At 32.6% G+C, this 26,343-nt stretch overlaps 1 protein-coding gene across 1 annotated transcript; it reads left to right on the top strand.

Annotated features, from left to right (window-relative positions):
* Positions 1-8: 8 nt before the first annotated feature.
* On the top strand, positions 9-25,550 carry LOC134687034 (centromere protein F-like). The gene is made up of 9 exons (XM_063546977.1): positions 9-439; positions 2,255-5,612; positions 6,658-6,781; positions 8,589-8,715; positions 10,096-10,217; positions 11,995-12,190; positions 18,671-18,733; positions 19,614-19,697; positions 21,368-25,550. Exons 1-9 carry the CDS (start codon positions 331-333, stop codon positions 21,580-21,582), a joined length of 4,398 nt encoding a protein of 1,465 aa, XP_063403047.1. The 5' UTR covers positions 9-330; the 3' UTR covers positions 21,583-25,550.
* Positions 25,551-26,343: the final 793 nt, after the last annotated feature.

The raw sequence follows: 26,343 nt of genomic DNA, 5'->3' as shown, positions 1-26,343 counted from the left end.
TTCCTTCAAAAAGGTCAATATGACTGAAAATGTCAATTGATTCCATATAGGAGCAACTGCCCTTTTAACCATTTTTCTTTTGTTTTTTGGCATAAACTATGATTGAAAGAGAGAATCCCCTAAAGCCAAAACAAATACATATTAATATTCATTCAACAGCAAAATATTCATTGTTGCAAGATCTATGCAAACAATGCCAGGTGAGTGTTTTCAGACTCTCAGGAGCCTCTAGTTAAAAATCAAAAAGGGTCTAGTGATTGAACTGTGGAAAAACTTTTAAAACCAAAGTGTTAAAATTACCACATCAATATGTAATTGATAAATGAGCTGATGAAATCTTTATATATTGTATTAGATACAGGTATGGATCATGTGGATATGGAGTTTCTTGAAGATGATGGTGACAACATTTTGAAAAGCAGGAAAAAGGCCAAAAAAAGTGAGTATTAATGGGTTTTTTTTAGCTGAGAATTTTACTATGCTTGTTAAGGGTTCTATAATTTTGACATAAAAATACCTTGCTTTTGAGATAACATATTGTATGCCATCACTTGGCTCTGTTGTCTTTCATTGAAGATTTTAAAGGTCTTCTGAAACCTCTCAGCCTGCAGCAATTGCAGTACTCTTGATCTTAATCATCGTTTTGGTTTCTTGTTTACAAATCGACATGTCTGCATTACTATATCAAGAACATAGTATTAAAGCAAGCAGAATATTTTTGCTCTAGATTTATATCGTTTACAAGTACCCAACACTACACCCCCAAAAAAAACAATTGTTGTTTAATTTTTCTTGTTTTTATCTCTGATAAGTTAGGCCTAGCTGAACATCATGTACAAAAATTTAAAGATTTGAACCATTGGAAAAAGTTATAGCCACCCAATTATGGCATGGGTCACATGCTAATTTCGGTCTATTTTTGAAGTTCCAGAAATATTGGTATAGGAGTATACATGTTATTCTTTTTGAAAATTAAGCCTAAATTGACAAAAACATAGTTAATATAAGGAATCAGACAATTTTGAGTTGATTGCTACCCTTTACTTGTAAGTTAGTATTTCTGAATTTAATCTTTAGTACCAAAGATAAAAAAAAAAAAAAGGGGGGGGGGAGTCTTACATGAAGTAACCAAAAATGACTATGATTTGACAATTATTTTTAGATAAAAATGTTCATAAAAAAAAAATGTGGTATATTTTTTTTGAAAGACTTACCATTTGTTGTACTATATCAGTCAGTTGTACTTGCAAAAATTTATAACAATTTAACCGTCAGATTGTTTTCAATTCAAGATAAAAATATACACCCAGCCTCAATAAATAAGAGCAAGTTCCGTTCATATGTCATTAGTACATGTGAACCATAACTCTTTTTTTGTCTTATTATCTAGGCCTTAGATATTTGGCATGTGGATGTATAGTTATGAGGTTAAGTGTCTTTTGATCTTATTTAGCTATAATACTATTAAACTACAACAAGTCTTTTCAAATTTGTGTAAAAATAAGCTTGAATATCATATTGCCCAGTATTACCCATATGATTATTGCCCAGCTTAGGGTTTTCCTGCCCGAGCAATACTTGCCAACCCTGCTTTAAAGTCATAAGAAACGAGTGAACGGTGAAAAATAATGTTCTTCCAATTCTTGAACCAATGCATACAAACATCATAAACTTAGTCTTCTGTGCACGAATTTATCATTTTTTTTCGTGTAAATTTCGTATAATCGCCAATTATTTTTTCAATCGGTCTGTGTTGTTGTAAAAATATGACAGGTAATTAAAGTTCGTGTTTTGAAGCCGAAGTTTAACGATTGTCACCTGTTTGTCAACAATCGACAAAAAATCAACAAAAAAGCATGGAAATTGAGCACATGTTTAACATGTAAATTCAGATAGTAGTTCATGTTAAGGACATCCATGCGTATTGTGATCACCAGATTTTTACGAGATGGGTCACACTGAGGTCACTTTGCATACAGAAAATATGTCGGGGGGGGGGGGGGGGGGGGGGGGGGGGGATTGCTTCCTGGAAGGAAGAAATTAAAATAAAGTAAACTTCTTCTAAATATGAATAAATTAAAGAATTTTCTTCATAAAAAAGTTTATGTACATAAGTTTTATAATGAAAACTATCCATTGAGTTATAAAAAAACATATGCATTATTTTTTTTAATTTGAGGTTTCTTATGACTTTAAACATTACTGTAACATAAACACTTAACCGTTGTCAATCTTTTCTTCATTTGTTTTGCAGAGAGTCTTAAGCTTAGATGCAAAAGGAAGAAAAAGGCAAAATATAAAGGCGAACAGAAAAGAATGACGGGTGTAATAAACTTAGAAACAAAGGAGGAAAGAGTTGATAAAATATTAGAAACAGAGGAGGAAAGAGTTGATGAAATTTCAGAAACAGAGGAGAAAAGGGTTGATGAAATATTAGAAACAGAGGAGAAAAGGGTTGACGAAATATTGGAAACAGAGGAGAAAAGGGTTGATGAAATATTAGAAACCGAGGAGGAAAGTGTTGAAGAAATTTCAGAAACCGTGGAGAAAAGGGTTGATGAAATATTAGAAACAGAGGAGAAAAGGGTTGATGAAATATTGGAAACAGAGGAGAAAAGGGTTGATGAAATATTGGAAACAGAGGAGAAAAGGGTAGAAGAAAATTCAGAAACAAAGGAGAAAAGGGTTGATGAAATATTAGAAACAGAGGAGAAAAGGGTTGATGAAATATTAGAAACCCAGGAGAAAAGGGTTGAAGAAATTTTAGAAACAAAGGAGGAAAGGGTAGAAGAAATATCAGAAATAGAGGAGAAAAGGGTAGAAGAAATATTGGAAGCAAAGGAGAAAAGGTTTGATGAAATATTAGAAACAGAGGAGAAAAGGGTTGAAGAAAATTCAGAAACAAAGGAGGAAAGTGTTGAAGAAATTTCAGAAACGGAGGAGGAAAGGGTTGATGAAATATTAGAAACAGAGGAGGAAAGGATTGAAGAAATTTTAGAAGTCGTGGAGAAAAGGGTTGATGAAATATTAGAAACAGAGGAGAAAAGGGTAGAAGAAAATTCAGAAACAAAGGAGGAAAGGGTAGAAGAAATATTGGAAACAAAGGAGAAAAGGGTTGATGAAATATTAGAAACAGAGGAGAAAAGGGTTGATGAAATATTAGAAACAGAGGAGGAAAGGGTTGAAGAAATTTTAGAAACCGTGGAGAAAAGGGTTGATGAAATATTAGAAACAGAGGAGAAAATTGTAGAAGAAAATTCAGAAACAAAGGAGGAAAGGGTAGAAGAAATATTAGAAACAGAGGAGAAAAGGGTTGATGAAATATTAGAAACAGAGGAGAAAAGGGAAGAAGAAATTTCAGAAACGGAGGAGAAAAGGGTTGAAGAAAAATCAGGAACCGAGGAGGAAAGAGTTGAAGAAATAATATCGGACAATCTTAAGCTTAGATACAAAAGGAGGAAAACGGCAAAATATAAAGGTGGACAGAAAAGAATGAAGGGTGTAATAAACTTAGAAACAGAGGAGAAAAGGGTTGAAGAAATTTCAGGAACAGAGGAGGAAAGAGTTGAAGAAATAATATCAGACAATCTTAAGCTTAGATACAAAAGGAGGAAAACGGCAAAATATAAAGGTGGACAGAAAAGAATGAAGGGTGTAATAAACTTAGAAACAGAGGAGAAAAGTGTTGAAGAAATTTCAGAAACAGAGGAGGAAAAGGTAGAAGAAATTTCAGAAACAGAGGAGAAAAGGGTTGAAGAAATTTCAGGAACAGAGGAGGAAAGAGTTGAAGAAATAATATCGGCCAATCTTAAGCTTAGATGCAAAAGGAGGAAAAAGGCAAAATATAAAGGTGGACAGAAAAGAATGAAGGGTGTAATAAACTTAGAAACAGAGGAGGAAAGGGTAGAAGAAATTTCAGAAACAGAGGAGGAAAGGGTTGAAGAAATTTTAGAAACAGAGGAGGAAAGGGTTGAAGAAATAATAATGGACAGTTTTGATGAGGATGATAGAGTCAAAGATCCAGACTATAAGTATATTGAAGAAAGTGATGAGACTGATGATAGTGAGATCTTTGAATGGAATGCAGAAAATATTAATCAAGTTATGGAAGAAGCAGAAAATCAATATGTTGAAACAGATGAGGAGAGAGAAGAAATGCACATTGAACCACAAAACAAGGAAGCAGATAATGAGGCAGAAGAAATGCACATTGAACCACAAAACAAGGAAGCAGATAATGAGGCAGAAGAAATGCACATTGAACCACAAAACAAGGAAACAGCAGATCAGGTGGTAGAAATAGACAATGAAACAGAAAAAAGAAATGCTTTTGAAGCAAAAAGTTCTGATCTAAACTTAGATGAATTACCATGCAAAAGAGTGCTCGATGACACTGATTGTCTCTTTGATGCAACTTATCCAAAAGTTTTCATCAAAGTATTTAAAAAGCAAAACACAAAATCTAAGCACAACAGAGTATATGATTGTATCCATGCATGTATTTTCTGTAATAAACTTTTCACAAACATACAAAGTCATTTAGAGAACAAACATTCAAATAAAATGAAAGAGATAACTGAACTGAAGAAGCATGTAAAAGAAGCAAATGAAGAAGAAAAAAAGAATTTGAAAAAATCTCTTTCCTTGAAATTGAACCTTCTGAGAAACAAGGGTGATAACATACATAACATGAAAGTCCTAAAACATAAAGTAGGTGAACTTATACTACCAAGACGAACTTCTACTGGAAAATTTGTATTGAATGAATATGGACCCTGTCCAAACTGTTATGAGTGGATGATACTTAACATTTCAATTACAAATCACCAGAAAACTTGCCCAGCAAAAACTCAGCATGATTACCATAAGGGTTCGACAATGGTTCAAGTAGGAATATTAACGGGAAAGGTTCAATATAAAGGATCACATAGATTGTTAAAAGAAGTATTCCCTATTATGAAGAAAGATGATATTACTGATGTTGCAATTAAAGATCCTTTAATTTTAGCATTAGGAGATGTTTGGTTAATGAAAAATGTTGATAATAAAAGGAAAAGAAAGTATTATGCTAGTTATCACATGCGGTTAGCATCAAGACTAATAAGTGCATTTAGAAAACTTTCTGCAAATAAAGACAACACAACAATGAGCAAGATGCTTTCACCAGAGAATTTTGATAATGTAGCAAAATGTGCACTTGAAATTTGTACAGACAAAGATGGGGAACTCAAGCATCCAAGCACAGCTGTTAAATCAGGTTTTGATATAATGAGAATGGTTTCATCTAAACTTGGCATTTCAATTAAGGAAAGAGATGAAACAATGAAGAAAGAGGCATCAGACTTCCTTTTTCTTATGAAAATGGAATGGAGCATTAGAGTCAATAAACTTGCAAGATCAATTTTATCAGAGAGACAATTCAACAACAAAAAAGAGCTTCCCCACCCGGAAGACATTGCAAATTTCGCATCTTTTCTAATCAAAGAGTGCCAATCACTAGACATTGATCCTGCTACTGCTGATGGAAACACATTCAGACAGACAGCCATGTTAGTACAAACACGTCTTTTGTTGTACAATCGCAGGCGACCTGGGGAGCTTGAGGCTATGAGGTGGGTATATTATTATTTATTTTACCTTGAGAAAAATTATTTGAAATGTAAAAACCAAACCAATCCCCTTCCAATTCCATTTTCTATAGGTGATAGTGTTACATTTAATATTGAGCAAGATTGAAAGGATGCACATCAATACTATAAAAACTGCAGTGGCGATGTTTACATTATTGTGCTCGCCTTTAGTGTAGGAGGTCATGGTTAAAACCCTTGCAAGGTCATACCAATGACTTAAAAATTTGTATTTGCTACTTCTCTGCCAAGCACGCATGATTAAGTATAAAGAGCAAAGATTGGTCTGCCTAGATCAATGTGTCTTGTAAGACAAACTGTTTCCTTGTGTTCTTGCACGTTCAAAATTCGGATCGGTATGTCGGTCTAGTACAAAGGAGGATCAGTACACATTTCTCATTTTCTTGTCTTGAATATGCATCGGTCTTGCTTGCCTCTGGACACAAAACAACTATCCGTTCATCAATCAATACTATAAATGCTTTTATTTTTATGATTTGCCGAAAGCTTTTCAATATACAGTAATCTTAACCACAAGACCTCTTCTATGCTATGCACTTTGACAATCACACAGTGCAAGTGAGAGGGAAAAAGAACAGGTAAAAAAATTGGGTAGATTTTGTTTAGTTAATTGATAAGAAAGAAAGCATATGATAACCAAATCATTCAACAACTTCTATGACAAAGTTTAAATCAAAATGGAAATGCATGGACAATTTAAGAAAAACCTATCAACATTCAATATGTCATTTTTTACTTTTCATGTGCTGCATGAATCTTTGCTGATAGTTCATAAAGGTCACAATTGGTAAACCTCAGCAGCAAAATCTGAAAGCTAACTAGTTTTCAATCAACAATCGCTGAATGAAATATTTTGGTCAATTTTATGTTATGGATTCATAAAAAATGTAAAAAAATGTGAATAGTTAAGTATTGTTTCCTTAATATAATAATTAAGAAAAACTTGTTTTATATAACCTTAAGTGATTGACTTAATTTTCAACCTTAAGTTATTAACTTATTGTTTTAGTTTGGAGTGTTACAGAAAACGATCTACTAGTGTCAGTGAGACAGACATCTCTTTAAGACAGCAACTGACTACCCTTGAGAAAAAAATGCTTCAAACCCAGGAATTAGTGGAGTTGAGAGGAAAAGTAAGAGTCTTGAATTTTGCATTCATGTTTCACCCAGTTGTTAACTATCCATATAAGTTCTGATAACATTAAAGAATATATATGTTTTGTACATGTAATGTAGATGTCCTATTTGTTTCACTAATACATTTTCAATGTTTTTGAAGAAAAAGTAAATCTTGCTTAAAACAAACAAACCGAAGTCAAATATTTTATTTGGTAAATGTGTTCCATGCTAACTGCATAATGAAATAAAATCGAAAGTATTGTATGTTTGAAAATTTCTGTTTAAAAAATTGTTGTTAAAATGAGATAATCTATTAATCAGGGCTTCAATTTTTTTTTCGAAAATGCACTAATCCAAGGGAAAGTTTTCTTACAATTTTACTTTCCCACAGTGGTTTTCACTTTCTCTTTCTTATTTTTTTTTATTAATGGAGTCTGAAAAAAAAACCACCTTGATAAATGAACATTTAAAAAACTTTATTTGAAAACGTACTGTTTAAGTCTAATAATTTTAGCTTCTTTGATGAATGGGCGGAGATAAAATATTTATGCAAACTCATGGCTTCATGACCACCATTTACTGTTTACTAGTAATAACTAACTACTGCTGTAAACACAAGGAAACAAGAGATTACTTCTTGGAACCAGATTCTAAACGCTTATGTCCATTAACCAACTTTGCCAAACAAGAATACAATGCACTAGAAAGTACCACTTAAAGACAATTTACTAACCCGACAGGTACTGCAATTTCACTTATCTGAAGATTCTATTACTTTCCCCGGGTAATGGCAAAAGGGAATTCCGAAGCCCTGTTATTTTTTCTTACAATGTTAAATTTATTTTTATTAATTTTCAATAATTAATGTATTTTATAATATGATGTGGGAAGCCCCCCTCATTTAGAATTAAACAAGCAGTTTCTAGAATAATATAAGGAACGCCATGTCAAATATTCGGAAAACAATGATGTACATTAATAATTTTTTTTAAACACGACAACTTAAATTTCCATTTTAAAAGTGTATAATGCTTTGTAATAGAATCTTTTAAGTATATGCAAAGATGTGTAAAATTAGGTGGACACATTTGTTCATATAAACAAAATGGAATGTTTAGGGGTCAGGAATGAACAAGTTTTAAGGAAATATCCAGGAATGTTACATATAGATTCAAATGCTCTGAGCCTTATCATGTTTATTTTGCTAAAGCAGCAGGGTGTAATGTATTTAGGTAAATTCATCTTATTAAGTTGTTTGGGGTTTAATAGCAGTTACAAGATATTAACTATCCAATATATTGATTAAAAGAATTAGGTGACCTTGATTTTATGGTTGCGTGAACATGATTAAGTTAGTTTCTAAGTAGAAAACAGAGTTTTACATTGCATCTTTTCAATGGTCAAGCAATGATTAAATAGAAACAGAATATAATTGGCAAAGGATATATTGGTTCTTGGCAAAGGATATATTGGTTCTTTAATGAGAAAATACTACAAAATTCATCTGCAAATACATAACTAAAATTTATATCACTAAAATACACTCTCTATTTTTGATAACCTGTGCATTTGTTATATTAAATAGTTATATTGGATAATTTTAATGGCAAGCTTCTTAATGGATATTTCTGAGATGTTATATATTTTTTTGAGTATGCAATATTGTATGTATATAACCAACAAATACTAACAGCTGTATATAAATATATGATGTTGACTAATGTTAACGAGGCTAGGATGAGGTACCGGTACTTGACGTTTTTCAACTAACAAATTTACAGATTTCAATAAAATTTAAATAATGATATGTGTTTTATTCAGAATGGCACCAGAGTACCAGTTATCTTACCTCCTGAAGTTGTTCCCAGTATAGAATTCCTTGCTAATAAGATTGTGCGGGAAAAGGCTGGAATCAAAGAGGAGAACATGTACCTTTTTGCTAATACTGGTATGTATCATTCAGTGTTCCCCCTAAGAATTCATCCAAAACGATAAAAATGTCATGTTTACCATTCTCAAGTATTTTCCCTAATAAAGAACATGGAAACAACTGCTTCAACTCAATGATGCTAGATAAAATTTCACCGTTTCCATTTCCGTTCTACCTTTGGGCCATAATAAATAATAGGTTTGTTTGCCCAAACGCTACCTACCCAGAAAAAAGCTGCCTACTCAAATTCTTTTATTGTCCCGATTTGAAGAAGTGTTTTTTTAATCAAATAGGCATGAAGACTAATAAACATCTGATACTTCAATTTCTTTTAAAAAAAAATAAAAAAAAATGCCTACCTACCTACCCACTGTCTCAACCTTTGGGTAGGGTTTGGGCAAAACAAAATATTTTTAAGTGTGGCCTTGTCTAATAATTACCTGGTATTGGAAGTAGTTTCTCAGCAATGTGCTTACACATAAATAAAAGAGAATAATTATAAAAAAGAAGATGTGGTATGATTGCCAATGAGACAACTCTCCACAAGAGACCAAATGACACAGAAATTAACAACTATAGGTCACCGTACTGCCTTCAACAATGAGCAAAGCCCACACCGCATAGTCAGCTATAATAAAAAATAGCTGGCTGGCTCAAAAAAATTTGGAAGTGAAACCGATAATACTGATTTTATTTTTAAGTTCTGAAATTTCATGTCTGTTTTACAATAAAAAAAACTCAGGCTGCTAGCAAATAATTGTATCAAAACTTGAATATAAATAGACTTGTTTGCATGTTGTGGCAATCATAGCCCTTTTTATGTCTCCCTGGCAGAAGCAACATTTATATAGTCGACATATAGGGTCACTATCTTGTTTGGTCTTGTTCGACATCACAAAAATGTTCATCTCAATTTTCTTACCAACAACATTGGCCATACTTGATATTTGGCTCAAAGCTTTATTATAACTTTCTGTTAACCAAAAACTAGTTTATTTCTCACTAAATGGATGATCTTAATACATCAAGCAGGCAACATATGTCTTCTATTAAAGACTCACATCTAAGTTTAATATAATAGCTTTTAATTTTTGCTTGTAATTAAGAAACTAATGCCACGTTTTTATTAAATAATACGAAATATGTGACACAATATATGTGAATCTAAAAAAAAAATCATTCTCATTCTTATTCATAGCAATTTTCCTGTTACATTATTTTTGCAGTTACATTGAATGAACTTGACATTTTGTTGGTGTGTATGGAATTGCAATAATAATGCACAAATTAGTTTCTGAATTTACATTAATGTTTGTTCTTTTTTTTCATTAATGATTCAAGAATCAGGTCTCATATATGAAAGTGGTTGTCTAATGAAAGTATTTTTTTCTTGACTAGCTTTAGATGTTGTGAGGGCAGGTGATAGCCTTGAACAACTGAAAACTCAATGTGGCTCATTAAAATATCCAGAAAGAATATATGCAACCAACCTGAGGAAGCATTGTGCTACCATTGCACAAGTAAGTAGTATTTTAGACACAAAATGATTATTTGAACATTGAACTGAATCTCGCATTTGTTAGCATGAGTTTGCAATGATGGCAACTTTTCAAGGTTATTGTGAAAGAGATAAAGCCTTTATATTATCACCAAGGATAGAATAAAGAGAAAAAATTTATGTCAGTTAGTTTACACTTCTAGACTTGATATTTCCTCTTAAGTCTTTGGAATAGAAATGCTGATCCTGGTACCAGCAAAATGGTAAATGGTTTGAGCTTAATATTGGATTTCTGACATCAGTTAGTGATACAACATCTAACTGATGAAAAAGACCATTGCATAACTATGAAGATTAAATTTAGTTTGCAAGTAGATTTATCTGTTAATAAAAGAGGCATAAACATTGTCACAATAATAGATCACCATTTGTTTTCAAAATTTTCAAGATGTCAGCCATTTTTAAAACACAGCCATACAAAAAAAGCAGTAAACTTTAACAGAATTTGAGATAATGCTAGATTTTTTCTAGCAAATTCCATTTGCAAGATGTCCTCTGATATACACGAAAATTTAACATTGTCTTTGGCCAACCAAACAAAATATGTGTGTTTCCGTTGCATTTCCATATTTATTTATTGGGTTCTACAGAAACTTAACATAAACAGTAAAAAAGTTCTTTTTGATTTTTAGTCTCCTACCGACGAAGATGGAGACTTTAGTTTTGCACTCTGTCTGTTCGGCAAATCAGTATTCCACCTTTATTTTCTTCATGCTTGAAGATATTGATTCAATATTTGGTGTATTGTCTTATCATGTCAAGTTACAGATCAAGTTTGAATTTTGTTCCAGTCTGATGATTTTGAGCAGAGTTATGGTCCTTGGACTTCGATAATTTACTCAAATAATCATTTTTATGCAAAATTTTTTGGTCATGATTGAAGATGTTGATTTGGAAATTGGTATATACTTTTATCATGACAAATAACAGAACACATTAGGATTTTATGCAGAATTGTGGTCCTTGGATTATGAAATTCACTTAAATAATCAGTTGTCAACACTTTATTTTGTCATGCTCAAAGATATTGACTTGATATTTGTTATTAGCTCACCTGGCCTAAAAGGCCATGTGAGCTTTTCTCATCACTTGGCGTCCGTCGTCGTCTGTCATCGTTAACAATTTTTCAAACATCTTCTCCTCTGAAACTACTGAATGGATTTGAATGAAACTTAGCATGATTGTTCCTTAGAGTATCCTGCACAAAGTGTGTGCTTCGATTTTTGATCCGTCAAAAAACATGGCCGCCGTTACTTAAAATAGAACATAGGGGTCAAATGCAGTTTTTGGCTTATATCTCAAAACAAGGTATTGTTGAAGGACTTGAATTGATATGTTTATAATTTTTGTGGCAGAAAAAGGACAAATAGCTAGTTTATCCATGTCTAGACCCTAGCTTTAATTACCAGAAAACACCTCAAACATGAGAAAGGGGTCAAGGTAAAGTTTTCTGGATGCCATTCTGCAGTGAGGATAAGGTATTCTGGTGCATCAAAAACTTTATGTAAGCCGGCCAAAAATACCTTATGAAGATTACAGACCCTATTTTTTAGGGGTATGCTAATGAAAAACACCTGGGTTTTTTTTTTTGGCCTTAGAGGAATTAAATTAAAGGGGGTTTGTTGGTAAGACTTTTGTAACAGTATATTGTCATATTTTGTTTTATTTTGATTTGTCAATATCTTGTTATTTATTTGGATAGAATTTATTATAACAATATTTTAATTTATTGTCCTCAGGTTATAGGGCTTACTGATCATGAACTGAAATACTTGTGCCGACATTTAGGACATACAGTCCAAGTGCATGAAATGCACTACCGAAGTACATCAGGGCTTATTGAAAGATTGGAGATTGCTAAGTTAATGCTTATGCAAGAAAATAATATGGTTGGAAAATTTCAAGGGAAAACGTTAAAGGATATAACATTTGAAGGCAAGTATTCTATCTAAATGAAATCTATGAAATTCTTGTGCGCTACAGTTGTGTGGTTATTTTCTTATGGTCAGCTTAATAGACACAGTCAGGGGTATGACTTAAACAATTGGTTTCATTTGGGCTATTCAAGAAAAAAAAGTGTCTCCGGGGGCATAACTTGATCGATATCAAATTGTCTTAAAGATGGGTAAAACTGCATACTTTGTACATGTGGTATATAAGTGACACGTTATTTATATTTATTGGTGGTACCCCTAAATTTCAAGGGCGTTCTGCCTCCCAGGAGATACTTTATCCTGGAATAGTCCTCATAAGTATCTCCTGGAAGGCAAAAAAATGTAATGTTAGCTCGATAAGCTGTAAACCAATTTTAATGTGATTAATTAAGTATTTGATTTTAAGGGGTTCTTACCTTGTATAATTTTTGTCGAATAAGCGAGACATAGTGATGCTACATTCCGTATTTTACTTATAAATGGACTTAGTTTTTCTTCCAGTTAACATTACATACAGTCTGCAGTTAAAGTTTTAAAACATTTATTAGATTCACAAACTATCCTGGATTTTTACAAAACTTGGACAGAGGCTTCTTACAATAAAAAGATAGTATAGAGAGGAATATTTTTTTACTAATTTATTTCCTCATTATTGTTGAGCCTGCGATTAACAGCAAAAGTAGGCGAGACACTGGTTTCTGCGGATTTTGGGCCCATTTTTAAATTAGTCTACATTTTGTGTCGGAAACCTATATTTTGTAAAAAATTTGATCACATTCCAAATTCAGACCGTATCAAGCTTGAATATTGTGTCCAAACTTGCCCCAAGGCCAGACTTTTTATTTTATCTGTTTAACGAGAAAATTTGTAAAAAATTAGGGTCGAGGGGGCGAAAAAAGAAAAAAAAAGTGCAAAATTGGTCCAGTCGACACTAAAAATAAAAATAAAACCATTATAAGTGACTTGTTTTGTTTTTTAACCCAGAGAAATATAAATACATATAGTTTATATATGTCTCTGGTTAACCCTTCTATTAATATAAACATAAAAACTATGTTTTGATTCTGTATTTCCACTAATATAGATCCATGGCACCACTCAAGTATATCAACCTCGCTGCATATACACTATATATGTATATACCAGTCACCCAGTCAGGAACCTCTTAGTGTATGCAGAGACATATATATACACATGTGTATATAGTCTCTGGTGTAATAGTCCCAGAGTTAAGCAACTTTAACCTATAAATTGAAACAATGCTTATACATGGAAATATATACATTAATCAAGAAGATCTAACCAAAAGTATGTTTATGCGTGTGGAATGCGTAATTTTCCCTTTTGGGATCATTTTTTGTCTGTCAGCAGTGCATAGATGCCAACCATTACGATTTTCCCGTAGTTTTTACGATTTTGCCATCAAAACTACGCTATTACGGTCAATAGTCCAATATTTACGGATTCCTAGTCGCCGCCGTTCAATTTTTGAAAAACGCGGATTTTTTACATTGCCTTTCCGGCATGGTCCGGTTTTTAGAAAACTCCAGTTTCAGTTCCGTTTTCTCGGGAGTTATCGAGTATCGTTAGGTAACTACATGTAACTGACTTCCGAAGAGTCAAACACGCATTTGAACCATGATTTCTAGTGGCTTTCCCCGTTTCTGTTCTTCTCCTTTGCAGAATAAAAATGACACAGTCTGGGCCGTCTGCCCCCAAAATTAAAAAGAAAGACAAGGGTCAGCGATATAGGGCTGAATATTCAATAGAATACCCATGCCTTATAAAGTCAACAAAGGAAAATTGCGTGTTTTGCACATACTGCAATCAAGATGTAAGTGTTTTGCACGGAGGTCGGGACAACTGTAAAAGGCATGTCGAATCCAAAAAGCATGAGAGCAATGCAAATCTCCAAAATAACAACTCGAAGCTTTCATCTTTTTTTGAAAAGAGAGTATCTCCAATGGAACTCCAAGTCACAAATGCGGAAATGTTATTTACAAATTTTATTATAGAACATAACGTCCCAATTGCCGTCAGTGATCACGCAGGACCTTTATTCAGGAAAATGTTTCCTGACACTGAAATTGCTAAAAAGTATGGTTGTGCAAGAACCAAAACGTCTGCAATAATTGACAATCTCTCAAGAGACAAAATTGAAACTATTGTGGAAACACTTCAAAAAACCTTTTTTGCATGTGCTACAGATGGCAGTAATGATGTCAACACACAACTATATCCCATAGTAGTTCGTTATTATAATAAAGAAATTGATCAGATAATGACTGCTTTGTTATCAATGCCAAGTTGTAATGAAAGTTGTACTGGGGAAAATATTTTCAACTTGCTCAATCGGGAGTTTGTGAAATACAACATACCATGGGGAAATTGTGTTTCATTTGGTTGTGACAATGCGTCAGTGATGACTGGAAAGCACAAGGGTGTTGCTAAATTTGTAGCCGATCAGAATGAAAATATCTATATAAGTGGTTGTCCTTGTCATCTTGTACATATCGCTGCACAGAAAGCAGCTCAGAAAATACCAATAAAATTTGAAGATTTGCTTGTCGATATTTACTATTATTTAGATAAAAGTTCTAAGCGTAATTTAGAATTAAAAAACTGTCAACTGATGTGTGAAATAAAAACCCACAAAATCTTAAAACATGTTGCTACAAGATGGCTTTCATTGGGCAAATGTTTAGAAAGACTTCTTGATCAGTAGGATGCACATCTTCGCTAGCCAAGGGTTACGATCCACTCCCGCTCTCTTCACCCTTGGCGGATTGAGATAAAATTTCGGAGACACAAGGTAAGGATTTTTATTGGTTGCAGTCAAAACTCGCTGCATCCAATCAAAATGCGCCTGTAACATGATCACGTGTAAATGTAGAAAGTGTTTGTAAACAATTGCCACGTGTTTTTTGTGCAACAAGCCTTTACATCCCTAAACATACGACTATATTTAGTGAAAACTTGAATGTTTTTAATCAACAAATGGAAGTTCCTGTGTATGTTTCATGCACAAATGCATGAATGTTGACGTATGCTTTCATTTCCGGCTTTACCAAGTGTGTAGCATCTAGACGCTACCGTGTTTTTACCTCCAAGCTGAAGAGTTCAAGTGCTACCATTGGTCAAGGTTAATGTATTCGGAATTGGCGTGGTTTTTATCTTCCGATAGATGGCGCATGATTGTTATCACAAAATGTTGGCTCAATCCGCCAAGGGTGAAGAGAGCGGGAGTGGATCGTAACCCTTGGCTAGCGAAGATGTAGGATGCACTGAAAATGTTTTTTGAACAAGAATATGAGATCGAAAAGAAAAAAAAAGGAAAAACAAAAATTAGCTAGTGAAAAAAAGGAAAAGAAAAATGCTACCTCAACTGTGACATCTGAAAAAAGTAAGGGCAAAGCAAAAACTGACAAAAATGAAGAAAAACAAAAAACTGATAAAAGAAAAGACAAATCAAAAACTGAATCAAGACCTTCTGGATCAAAAACTAACACAGTTACGGTTTCTAAACCAAGCAATCCATCAACATTTATGGCAAGGCAAGCTTCAAATGACAAAACATCTAAACCTAAACAAAAGGAAGTCATATTGCCATCAAGGGTAGAAAGAGTACACAGATTATTAAGTAGTCCAAAGACCAAGTTGTACTGTCTTTTTCTGAAACAAACAATTCCATTATTTGATTCATTTAACACATTTCTACAGAGTGACAAACCTTTAATCTATGTATTAAGGAGAGAAATTCTTGCATTACTAACTGACTTATACACCAGATTTGTGAAGCCTTCATCTATCACATCCACTAGTAATCTGTTAAAAGTTAATTACACTGAAAGGAAAAATCAAAAAAAAGTAGGGAAGACCTTACCATTGGAGCAGAAACCAGAATTCACTTGAGACTTGTCAAACTCACTTCTGAAGAAGAAACAACTTTTTATCAATCCATCAGAGAGTTTTTTATGGCTGCTTGTGACTATATAATAAAAAAAACTTCCTGTAAATGACCCTCTCTTACACCATGCAGAAGTTGTAGATGTAAAAGTAAGATCAAATCAAAAGTTCTGCTCAGTAGAATATTTTATTGATAAGTTGTCAATGGCACTAGTGTCTGAAACTGCATCAGATAAAAACAGCATGAAAGATCAACTAGAAGTCCAATTTGCCCATTATCAAATTGAGAATCTTTCGCCTGACATCACTGAAGCAGAGAGAATTGACACTACTTGGAATATGATTGCTAAGATTAAGGGAACTGATGGAAAACCAAAGTATTCAGAACTGTCTAAACTAATGCTTGGCATACTAGTTATCCCACACAGCAATGCTGACAGTGAAAGAATTTTCAGCCAAGTCAGAAAAAAACAGAACTGAAACTCGGCCTAATTTATCAGTGTCAACTCTGTCTTCTTTGATGGTTGTGAAAACTTATATTACCTCCACAGACAAGAAGTGTTATGAACACACTTACACACCAATTTTGCATCAATTCGTCAGTGTTTATTTTGGTAAATGCATGTTTTTGAATGATTACTGAAAAGTTTTCAAAATTACTGAAAATTTGCTAGATTGTTACTGATTGTGTCAAAAGGGGGTTGGCATCTATGGCAGTGCCATTCATGCGTCTGTAGTCATTATCACAAGAATCCGGATTTCGGTCATAGCGGGTCCGTTAACGATGAAATTCCCATTCCGATCAGTAGTTCTACAAATTTAAATGTCGGACAAAGAAAAATTTACAAAAATAAACGATGTTTGATACGCTATTTGGAAAGGAATATGACGTTTCTAATGCAATACATGGATGACAAGTTTACTTTAGGCTAATTTGATCAAGTTCTGATAAAGTAATAACTGATTTTGCCGAAAGTTCAAATGATTTGATGTACGCTCTCGTGTAACAAGTATGAAAAGCATGCCACCAGCTTAAAAATCTTTTAGAAGAAAATATATCGTTTATACCTTGAATTTCTTTACTTTTAAATGAAAATTGCTGTTTCATTGACTTGGTAAAAATTAAATATTACCGATAACGAAATTGTCTGAAAGCGAGTATTGTGAACAACACATTTTATTTTTTTCTGAGGATTTCGTAACAGTCGGCGGGAAAAATAATAATAAAAGTAAGAAGCACTACTTTTATTTTTATTCTAAAATCGGGAAAGGTGGAGTCGGCGGATCTCGTTAAACAGATAATATCATAATAAAAAAAGTCTGGCCCAACTGTTCAGGGTTCGACCTCTGCGGTCATATCAGGCTGCGCTCAGTGAAGCATTTTTTTCCTATGATACAGGGTGAAATAATTTGCCCCATATCACCCACTTTTCTTTTCATAGAAGACTTCAATAAGGCATAAAAGTCCAGTTGACATAACTTAAGCAGATTCTAGATTTCTTTTCTTACAATTGGAAACCCATATAATGGCTAAATGATGTTGCCATATATGACAAACTGCCTTGGTGGTCTGGTGGTAGTGGGTTCGCCTTGAATGGGGGAGGTTTCGGGTTCGAACCGTTACCAGGTCTGACCAAGGACTTTAAAATTGGTATTTACTGCTTCTGCCCAAAGTATGAAGCATTAAGGAGTAAGAGCGAAGGCTGGTTGGCTCTGAGTCAGAATAATGTGTCAAAGTATGGTGATATGTCTTCCTGCAGACTGCTACCTTGTGAACTAGCACGTTAAAAATCTCTCTCATAGTGTCGGTCTAGTACAAAGCAGGGTTCATATTCATATCGCATTAAGTGTTTTCGTCCTGAATAAGCATATAATTTCCAGTGGACGTTGAACAGCCATCAATCAATCCAAATATAAGGTAAAAGTCGAAAGAAAGCCTTTCACACTATCTTTTTAACATCAAACATCTTGAAAAGGAGTTCCATAACCTATCAATATTTTTAACTTATTTTGTTCTTTAACTAATGCTCTTCTGACTTATAGTATTAATTTTAAATTCCAGGTTTATTTGGTTTCAATTAAGAAAAAATGCAGGCTCAGAATCTACTAAGCAACCAATGCAATGTATTTTAAGAGTTTTGGGCCAAACTTTTGGCCCTTATGGTAACTGCTACATTTAATCTGTTACACTCACTACAGCAATATAATTTTTTTTTTGGAGATGAGTGGAAAAAAATTGTATTCAGCTTTTGAAATATGATGAATAATGGCACTTTTTAGTCCTCTTTAGCCCTTTTCTCTCTTGGAAACCTCAAGATTTAGGCAAAATCTGATAAAATATAGAGGGATAGGCCATGTCCATCAAAGCATAGTATTGGAGATCAAAACACTATCCAAACTTGATTTTTACTAGCATTTGTTCAACATATCCTTTTAGACTTACTGCTGTCGTATCATGGTGCTACTTTTGACATACCTAAATTAAAAGCCTCAGCATTACATCTATATTTTAAGCTAAATCTTGAAAATATATTGAGGAAGCAATACAGTGATTTGTTTACCCTTTATCTTACAGAAATTATGCAGAAAGAAGAAAATGAAGAAGAGGTTCAGAGAGAGGAACCTGTATCACTAGAAGGTACACATTTTAACAAAATTTTGTTCATATTTGCCAGTCTTGTCTGATAAATTTATTAATTTGTTCCCCTGTGCTGAGCCTGAAACGGACATCCTACCCTTAGGTTTGCTGTTTCAGTGTAATTCAGAATCAAGAACAAATTTCAACTATTTTGACTCGACCCTTTTGTCTTAAACAGCCACACTTTTCTGGTCATAAAAGAGACTTCTCTATAAACAAGCCCTACTATATTCGCCTCTCATTACAATCAAGGTTAATTAGGTGTTGATCGGGATAAACTTACTGTTCAGGTGTCAGGTAAACTATTTGTACTGGACGTCAATTGATCTTTTGGAAAAAATAATATTAAAATAATGTCTCACTGGCTCATATTGTTTTTGAAAGCCTGTAAAATAAACTGCCCAACAACATGACTTAAATTGTCAAATTATCCTTTATAGGAGTTATTGTCCTTGAAAGAGGAATTTTATCATATATTTTTTTTTGTAGAAACTTAAAAAAACAAAAAATGTTCCTCAATGTAAGACCTTCAAAATTGTCAATATGACTGAAAATGTCAGTTGATTCCATATAGGAGCAACTGCCCTTTTAACCATTTTTCTTTTGTTTTTTGGCATAAACTACGGATTGAAAGAGAGAATCCCTTAAAGCCAAAACAAATACATATTAATATTCATTCAACAGCAAAATATTCATTGTTGCAAGATCTATGCAAACAATGCCAGGTGAGTGTTTTCAGACTCTCAGGAGCCTCTAGTTAAAAATCAAAAAGGGTCTAGTGATTGAACTGTGGAAAAACTTTTAAAACCAAAGTGTTAAAATTACCACATCAATATGTAATTGATAAATGAGCTGATGAAATCTTTATATATTGTATTAGATACAGGTATGGATCATGTGGATATGGAGTTTCTTGAAGATGATGGTGACAACATTTTGAAAAGCAGGAAAAAGGCCAAAAAAAGTGAGTATTAATGGGATTTAAACACAGGTTTTGTTCCGTAAAAGTATTAACGCAAACAACATTTCAAGGTCAGTTATTGATTTGTCTATTTTTTCAAAATCCTAGCTAAACCCTGTGATTATTGTCTCACCTTGATAGAGTCAAAAAGCGAGACATTGGTATGCTGTTTCTGGCGACGGCAGCAGCGTCAACAATGTATTAGTTTGTGTTTAGGTCTAGTTCATGTTGAACCACTAGGTCAATGATATTCGGTATGCAGTTGTATTAGCATTGGCACATCTAATTACCATGGAGATTATTTGGCCCTGTCCCCTCAGTCAAGGTCTATTGACTTGGAAGCTTTGCCTAGTTTACATGTATTAGTTTGTGATTGGGTCAGTTTAAGGGGAACTGTTAGCCAAAGGTCAATGATACTTTGTATGCAGTTGTATAAGCATTAGCACATCTCATTTCCATGGGGAATATTTGGTCCTTACCCCTCATTCATGGTGTATTGACTTCGAAACTTTTGTTTAGATCACATGTATTAGTTTGTGATTGGGTCAGTTTAAGGGGAACTGTTAGCCGAAGGTCAATGATACTTTGTATGCAGTTGTAAAAGCATTAGCACATCTCATTTCCATGGAGAATATTTGGTCCTTGCCCCTCATTCATGGTCTATTGACTTTGAAACTTTTGCTTATTTTACATGTATTAGTTTGTGATTAGGTCAGTTTAAGATGAACCACTAATGTTAGGTCAAAGGTATTGCCATTTGCAAGTTTCATTTCCATCAAGATTATATAACCCCACCCCTTAATTATGGTTCATTGACTTTGGAACTTTTACATAGTTTTAAGTTTGTGTTTAGGTTTGTTTAAAGAGAACTACCTATGATAAGTCAATGGTATTTGGTATACAGTTGTATTACCATTGGCACATCTCATTGCCATGGAGATTTTTTAGCCATGTACCTTCAGTCATGGTTCATTGTGTTGTGTATAATTTTGACAGTAGCTATCCGGAGACTCCAAATGAGTTATTTCCCCTTTTGTATTTGACATACAGGACATATATGTGTAACTCATCAACTAAACAAGATAGAGACTAAAGGTCTTTCGATTTGAGATCCTCTGACCCTACCATGAAAATTGAGGCCACGGTCATATTCTAAATTTTGCTATTCGAGTGAGTCTATGAAAAGATATTAAAGAAATTGTACAAAATGGGAGCAAGAAAGGGGCCAAAAACAAGCATTTTTTTCTATTTTCCAGTAAATAACTTGTGTTTAAGTCTATGGATCTCTTTAAAATTGTACTACAAGGTATCATAGGCAGATCCAGGGGGGCTCCATGACTGGAGCGGCCCCCCCCTTAGGTCAGTCAGAGGCAGTTTTGCGCAATTGATTTTTGAGATCTTTGACCACATTTATTTTGTGTCAGAAACCTATATTATGTCAAAAATTTGATCATAATCGAAATTCAGAAAGTATCAAGCTTCAATATTGTGTCCAATTTTGCCCCAACTGTTCAGGATTCAACCTCTGTGGTCGTATCAGGCTGGTCTCAGCGAAGCATTTTATTAATATTGTTATTTAAAAATGTGAGATTTAATATGTATACAGATCCTTTTATGATATGCCTTACATAAATCTAACTGGGATATATGTATTCTTGTTATATATTCCTCAGGCACAAGGAAGAAGTGGACAACTACAGAAATACAAGAGCTAGAAAAGTACATGCCACAATATTTTAAAAAAGATGATAATCCCAAGAGAACATGTCCGACTAGGGCAGAATGTTTACGTGCTGTCAAGTTAAGTGAAGAAAATGGTGGAGAACTATTCAAGAGAACATGGGAAACCATTAAAAAAAAAGTGTATAATTCTGTTATTAAAAATTAGATGACCTGACCTAAAATGGCTGAAAGAAGTGCATTACATTTGTAAAATGTTTATTCCGTAACATTATCAGGTTTTGAGAACACTCATGTAGATTGCAAACATATAACCTTATCTAAAAATGGCAATATCTTGTTCTGCATTAATAACACAATAGAATTTGAGTGTTGACATCAGGGATGGGGTAATCATAATCTGTAATCATAATCGATTGTAATTGATTACATTTTTTCAAGTAATCGACAGTAATCTGTAATCGACCATATTTTCAATTTTAATACATGTAATCGTAATTAAATCGATTACACAGCTACTTTTGCATAGGTACTATTTCTTGACCAAAATCTATAGTACTGGAAATCTACTTTTAATATTCAGTATTATTTTGTTACTTTAAAATTATTGTAATATTTAGGTACCTTTATTTTACAGTACTTGATTTGTACTTGTAATTTAAGTACTACAGATTTTTTGTTGCATTGTTACATTTTCAGCATTTTGAAAGTGTCTTTTTCAAATCTCATAAAGTTATGATGTTCAAACATTGAATACAGTGATCATTGTTGGTATTATTTTTGTACCAATATTTTAAGTACAAATCAAGTACCTAAATATTACAATAATTCTAAAGTAAAGAAATAGTACTAAATATTAAAAGTAAATTTCCAGTACTACAGATTTTAAGTACAGAAACAGTAACTATGCAAATCGATTACAGCAAAAATTATGATGTAATCATCGATTACATTTCTATTACTTAAGTCAAATAGTTTGATAAAATAAAACCTATAATTTAAATGAAAATAGACAACTGCATGTATTCACCAGTTTATAGTACTGCTAAAATATAATGTATTAATACTACTTGAGAGTTTATCATATACCTCATTTAGATCTCCATTAAGATTAACCAGATCTTACAAATTTTACTTTATTTTCAGCTTTTGAAATAAATGTCAGACTTAATGTTTGTCAATATTTCTAGACATTTTATATAATACACAAAAATGCTAAAAACACGGAATAGATTCAAAATTGAAAAATACGTGTAGTCCCAAGTTAAGGATAAGATAAAGATAAGATAAATAATAGTTTATTAAAGTGTCACATATTGATCTACATTGAAATACATAAAAAACGTTAACATCATAAAAAAAAGGATCAATACCCAGCCTATAAAGACTTACGAGACACTGTATATACAAATAAAAGTTATAAAAAGTTAAGTTATGTACTACATTGAGGTAGTACATAGGCATAATTGTAATAAAATTCCTTAAAGCTTAATTAAAAAAAAGAACTAAATTACAGAAATCGCTCAAATTTTCAATAGTATAGTACATCTTATTTGAAAATAATAATAAAAAACATATAGATCACCAATAAGTGAAAATAGATATTTCAATTTTAATGCCAAAAAGTTGCATTTTTGCACCAAAGGGAGATAATTTGATAATCAAAGACTTCTTATCAATAAGACGCAGACTTTGTTTTGATTTCAATTATGTCTAATTAATTATAAGTGAGAGATTTATTACATTATATATGCCTTAAGGTTTTAAAAGGTGCAATTAGGGGGATTATCCAAACAATAGGATAAATTCATTCATGTAATTATAAATTATAAACTTCCATCTTTTAAAATTAAATCAACTATTATTTTTTTTAATTTTTGTTAATAATTATTTTCAGAGGAAACCTCTCACATTGCAAAGAATTTTCTTTAAATATTTATATGATAAAAATAAGTTCATATCAAACTTAAGTCAGGATGACAGCAAAACTTTGCAAACTATTGAGAAAATGACCTGCAATATAAAGAAGCATTTGATACATTTCTTCATTTTATAGCGTGTAATTGACAGTAATCGATAAAGTAATGTAATAACTTTTGATAAAGTAATCAGTTGTAATCTATTACATAATGGATTACATACAAAAATAAGTGTAATCAATTGCACAAAAATCCTTCATGTAATCGATTATTAATCGATTACATTTGTTAGTAATCGACATTGTAGACCATCTATAATGTAGCCAAATTTTATCTTTTTTTTATATGATTTCAAAAAAAAGTAGAGTCAGGTGAGCGATACAGGCTCTTGAGAGCCTCTAGTTAAAGATAGTACTTGTTTAACTGCATGTTCTTGGAAATATTTGTTCATTTTTATGAGGTTTTTTGTGTTATATCCCATAGTTCATAGCAAAACCACCTGATTTCCTTAAAAATGGCCGAAAGAAGTGCATTACAGAATTTGTAAAATGTTTATTCTCTACCTAAAACATTATCAGGTCTTGAGAACACTCCTGGTTTTTGTCCTGACTTCAAATATAGATTGCAAACTTATAACAGCATTTAAAAATGGCAATATCTTGTTAGGGTTTTCTTTTACTGTTTTGTTAGAAGCAGAAAAAGTTACAGAATTCTGCATTGATAACAATATAGAATTTGAGTGTTGACATTGTGGAACATTTATAAAGCATAGACAGGTACATGAACTGGTATTGATGTTAACATTTTTGCATGATCACATCAGTGTGTATAATTCTACTGTGAAGTTGGTAATTTAAATGTTCTATATATATTTTAAAAAGGAAAAATAGTCCATCGCTGCTAAAAGCAAATTATTATTTCACTATTTCACTTTCATTAATGATTGAACAAACAAAAATCATATTTTATTATTTTTGTATCTCGTAGCTTATGCCCCTTAAAGAGCTTATTTATACAGATATTCCACAATGCAATTTCAAAATGAGAAGATAATTAAAACCGCATGATTGATATGGAGTCAGAATTACCTGTTGGAATTATCATATTCATTTCGGACTTGTTCAGACAACAACTTTGATGTATTAGAAATATACTTTGATAGGAACAACTCGCTTTGTAGTCCATATCATAAAATTTATGGCAATGTCATTGTCTGTAGACATTTTGTTTCCAGACAATAAGTTGAGTTTTAAGTGTATGATCTCTACAAGCATTTTTCTGCTTTCCATACAATAACACGAGTTAGGTGTATGGATCTTGTTAACATCACTACATGGTTCCATTCCACAAAAGTAAGGAAGGGATTGATTTTTGGGGTAATTTCCTTAACTGTTTGGAAATGGTGTTAAAAACAAGCATTTTATTTTAACTGTTGAATTTATTTATTGTTTTGGACAAATTTTAACGGAATTAATTTTGAGTCTTGAATTAATGGGATTCTTTGATGTTTTGAATCTTTCCGTATATTTTGGTTTTGCTACCAATTTTCATGTGGGGGTCAAAATAGGGTCCAAAATGAAACTTAAATTGATTTCAACAAAAATTGAATTCTTGGGGTTTGTGATGTACTTAATCTAACGATGTACTGGTATTTGGATTTTGGATCTCGGGTCCTGTTTTCAAATTTGTCCAAATCAGGGTCAATTTTTTTTGCCTTTGCTTATCTGTCTAACTTACTTTTAGACAACCATTAACTTCTCTGGAAGGGTTTAGTTTTATAAATATTTCTTTACTCATTTTCTAAATTCCAAATAATTCTTAATTTAGATAATAGCTTGTTTGAAACAGTTATTAACTTTGTGCCTTTTCAGAAAAGTACTTTATGTAATTATTATTTTAATTTGCTTTGTTTTGTTTTATTTTTGAGGCATTTCTCATTAGAGATAATTTATTTTAAGTTTATTAAAACTGGCAGTAGAGTTAAATTTGGGTTTTTAGTATTATATCTTTAGATTGTGATTTGCTAGGTATTTTCCATAGATAAATGATGAAATAAATTACAGATAAAAGTCACCTCCCTTACAATGTTTTTGCTTATAATTTATGTTAAGCTGGCGTTATATTTTTAAATCTTATTGAGAGGTTTGATGATTCACATATGTTGTTAGACTCATTGTTCTATTTTATATTTTATTTGAAGTGCTGAATTTAACCATGTATTAAGATCATAGATAAATGTCCAATTGTAAAGTTTTAAGTCTTGGGTCACTTTAATTTTGTCAGAAACCTATGTTGTATCAATCATTTATTCTCAATTCAAATTCAAAGCTATATCATGCTAGAATGCTGTGTCTATACTTGCCCCAACTGTATATGTATTAGTTAATCAAAGAAGTGTAATTTTCTTTACAATAAAAGATCGTTAGGAAACAAAACTTTTGCTTTTCAGAAACATTATATGTAAAAAAAAAATAATTATTACAACCATTAACCACTATCAGAAATGTGAAATGAATATACATTCTGTCAGATGGTGTATTTACAAGGAGGCTCCAATGAGTTGATGATCTGTGATGTAACTTGTTCATTGATTACGAGGAAGTTCCAATGAGTTCATGATCTGTGATGTAACTTGTTCATTGATTACGAGGAAGGTCCAATGAGTTCATAATCTGTGAGGTAAGGTGTTCATTGATATGAGAAACATCAAACGAGTTCATGATGTGTGAGATGATATGTTCATTGATAACGAGGCAGGTCAAATGGGTTCATGATTTGTGAGGTGATTTGTTATTGATAACGAGGCAGGTCAAATGGGTTCATGATCTGTGAGGTAATGTGTTCATTGATTAAGAGGAGGTCAAATGGGTTCATGATTTGTGAGGTGATGGGTTCATTGATAACGAGGCAGGTCAAATGGGTTCATGATTTGTGAGGTGATGTGTTCATTGATTACAAGGAAGTTCCAATGAGTTCATAACCTGTGAGGTGATGTGTTCATTGATTACGAGGAAGGTCAAATGGGTTCATGATCTGTGAGGTGATGTGTT

The sequence above is a fragment of the Mytilus trossulus genome, chromosome 10 (genome assembly GCF_036588685.1).
Source record: "Mytilus trossulus isolate FHL-02 chromosome 10, PNRI_Mtr1.1.1.hap1, whole genome shotgun sequence".
Lineage (NCBI taxonomy): Eukaryota > Metazoa > Mollusca > Bivalvia > Mytilida > Mytilidae > Mytilus > Mytilus trossulus.
Note: the sequence above shows the minus strand (reverse complement) of the source record. Positions and strands in the feature narration are given on the sequence as shown.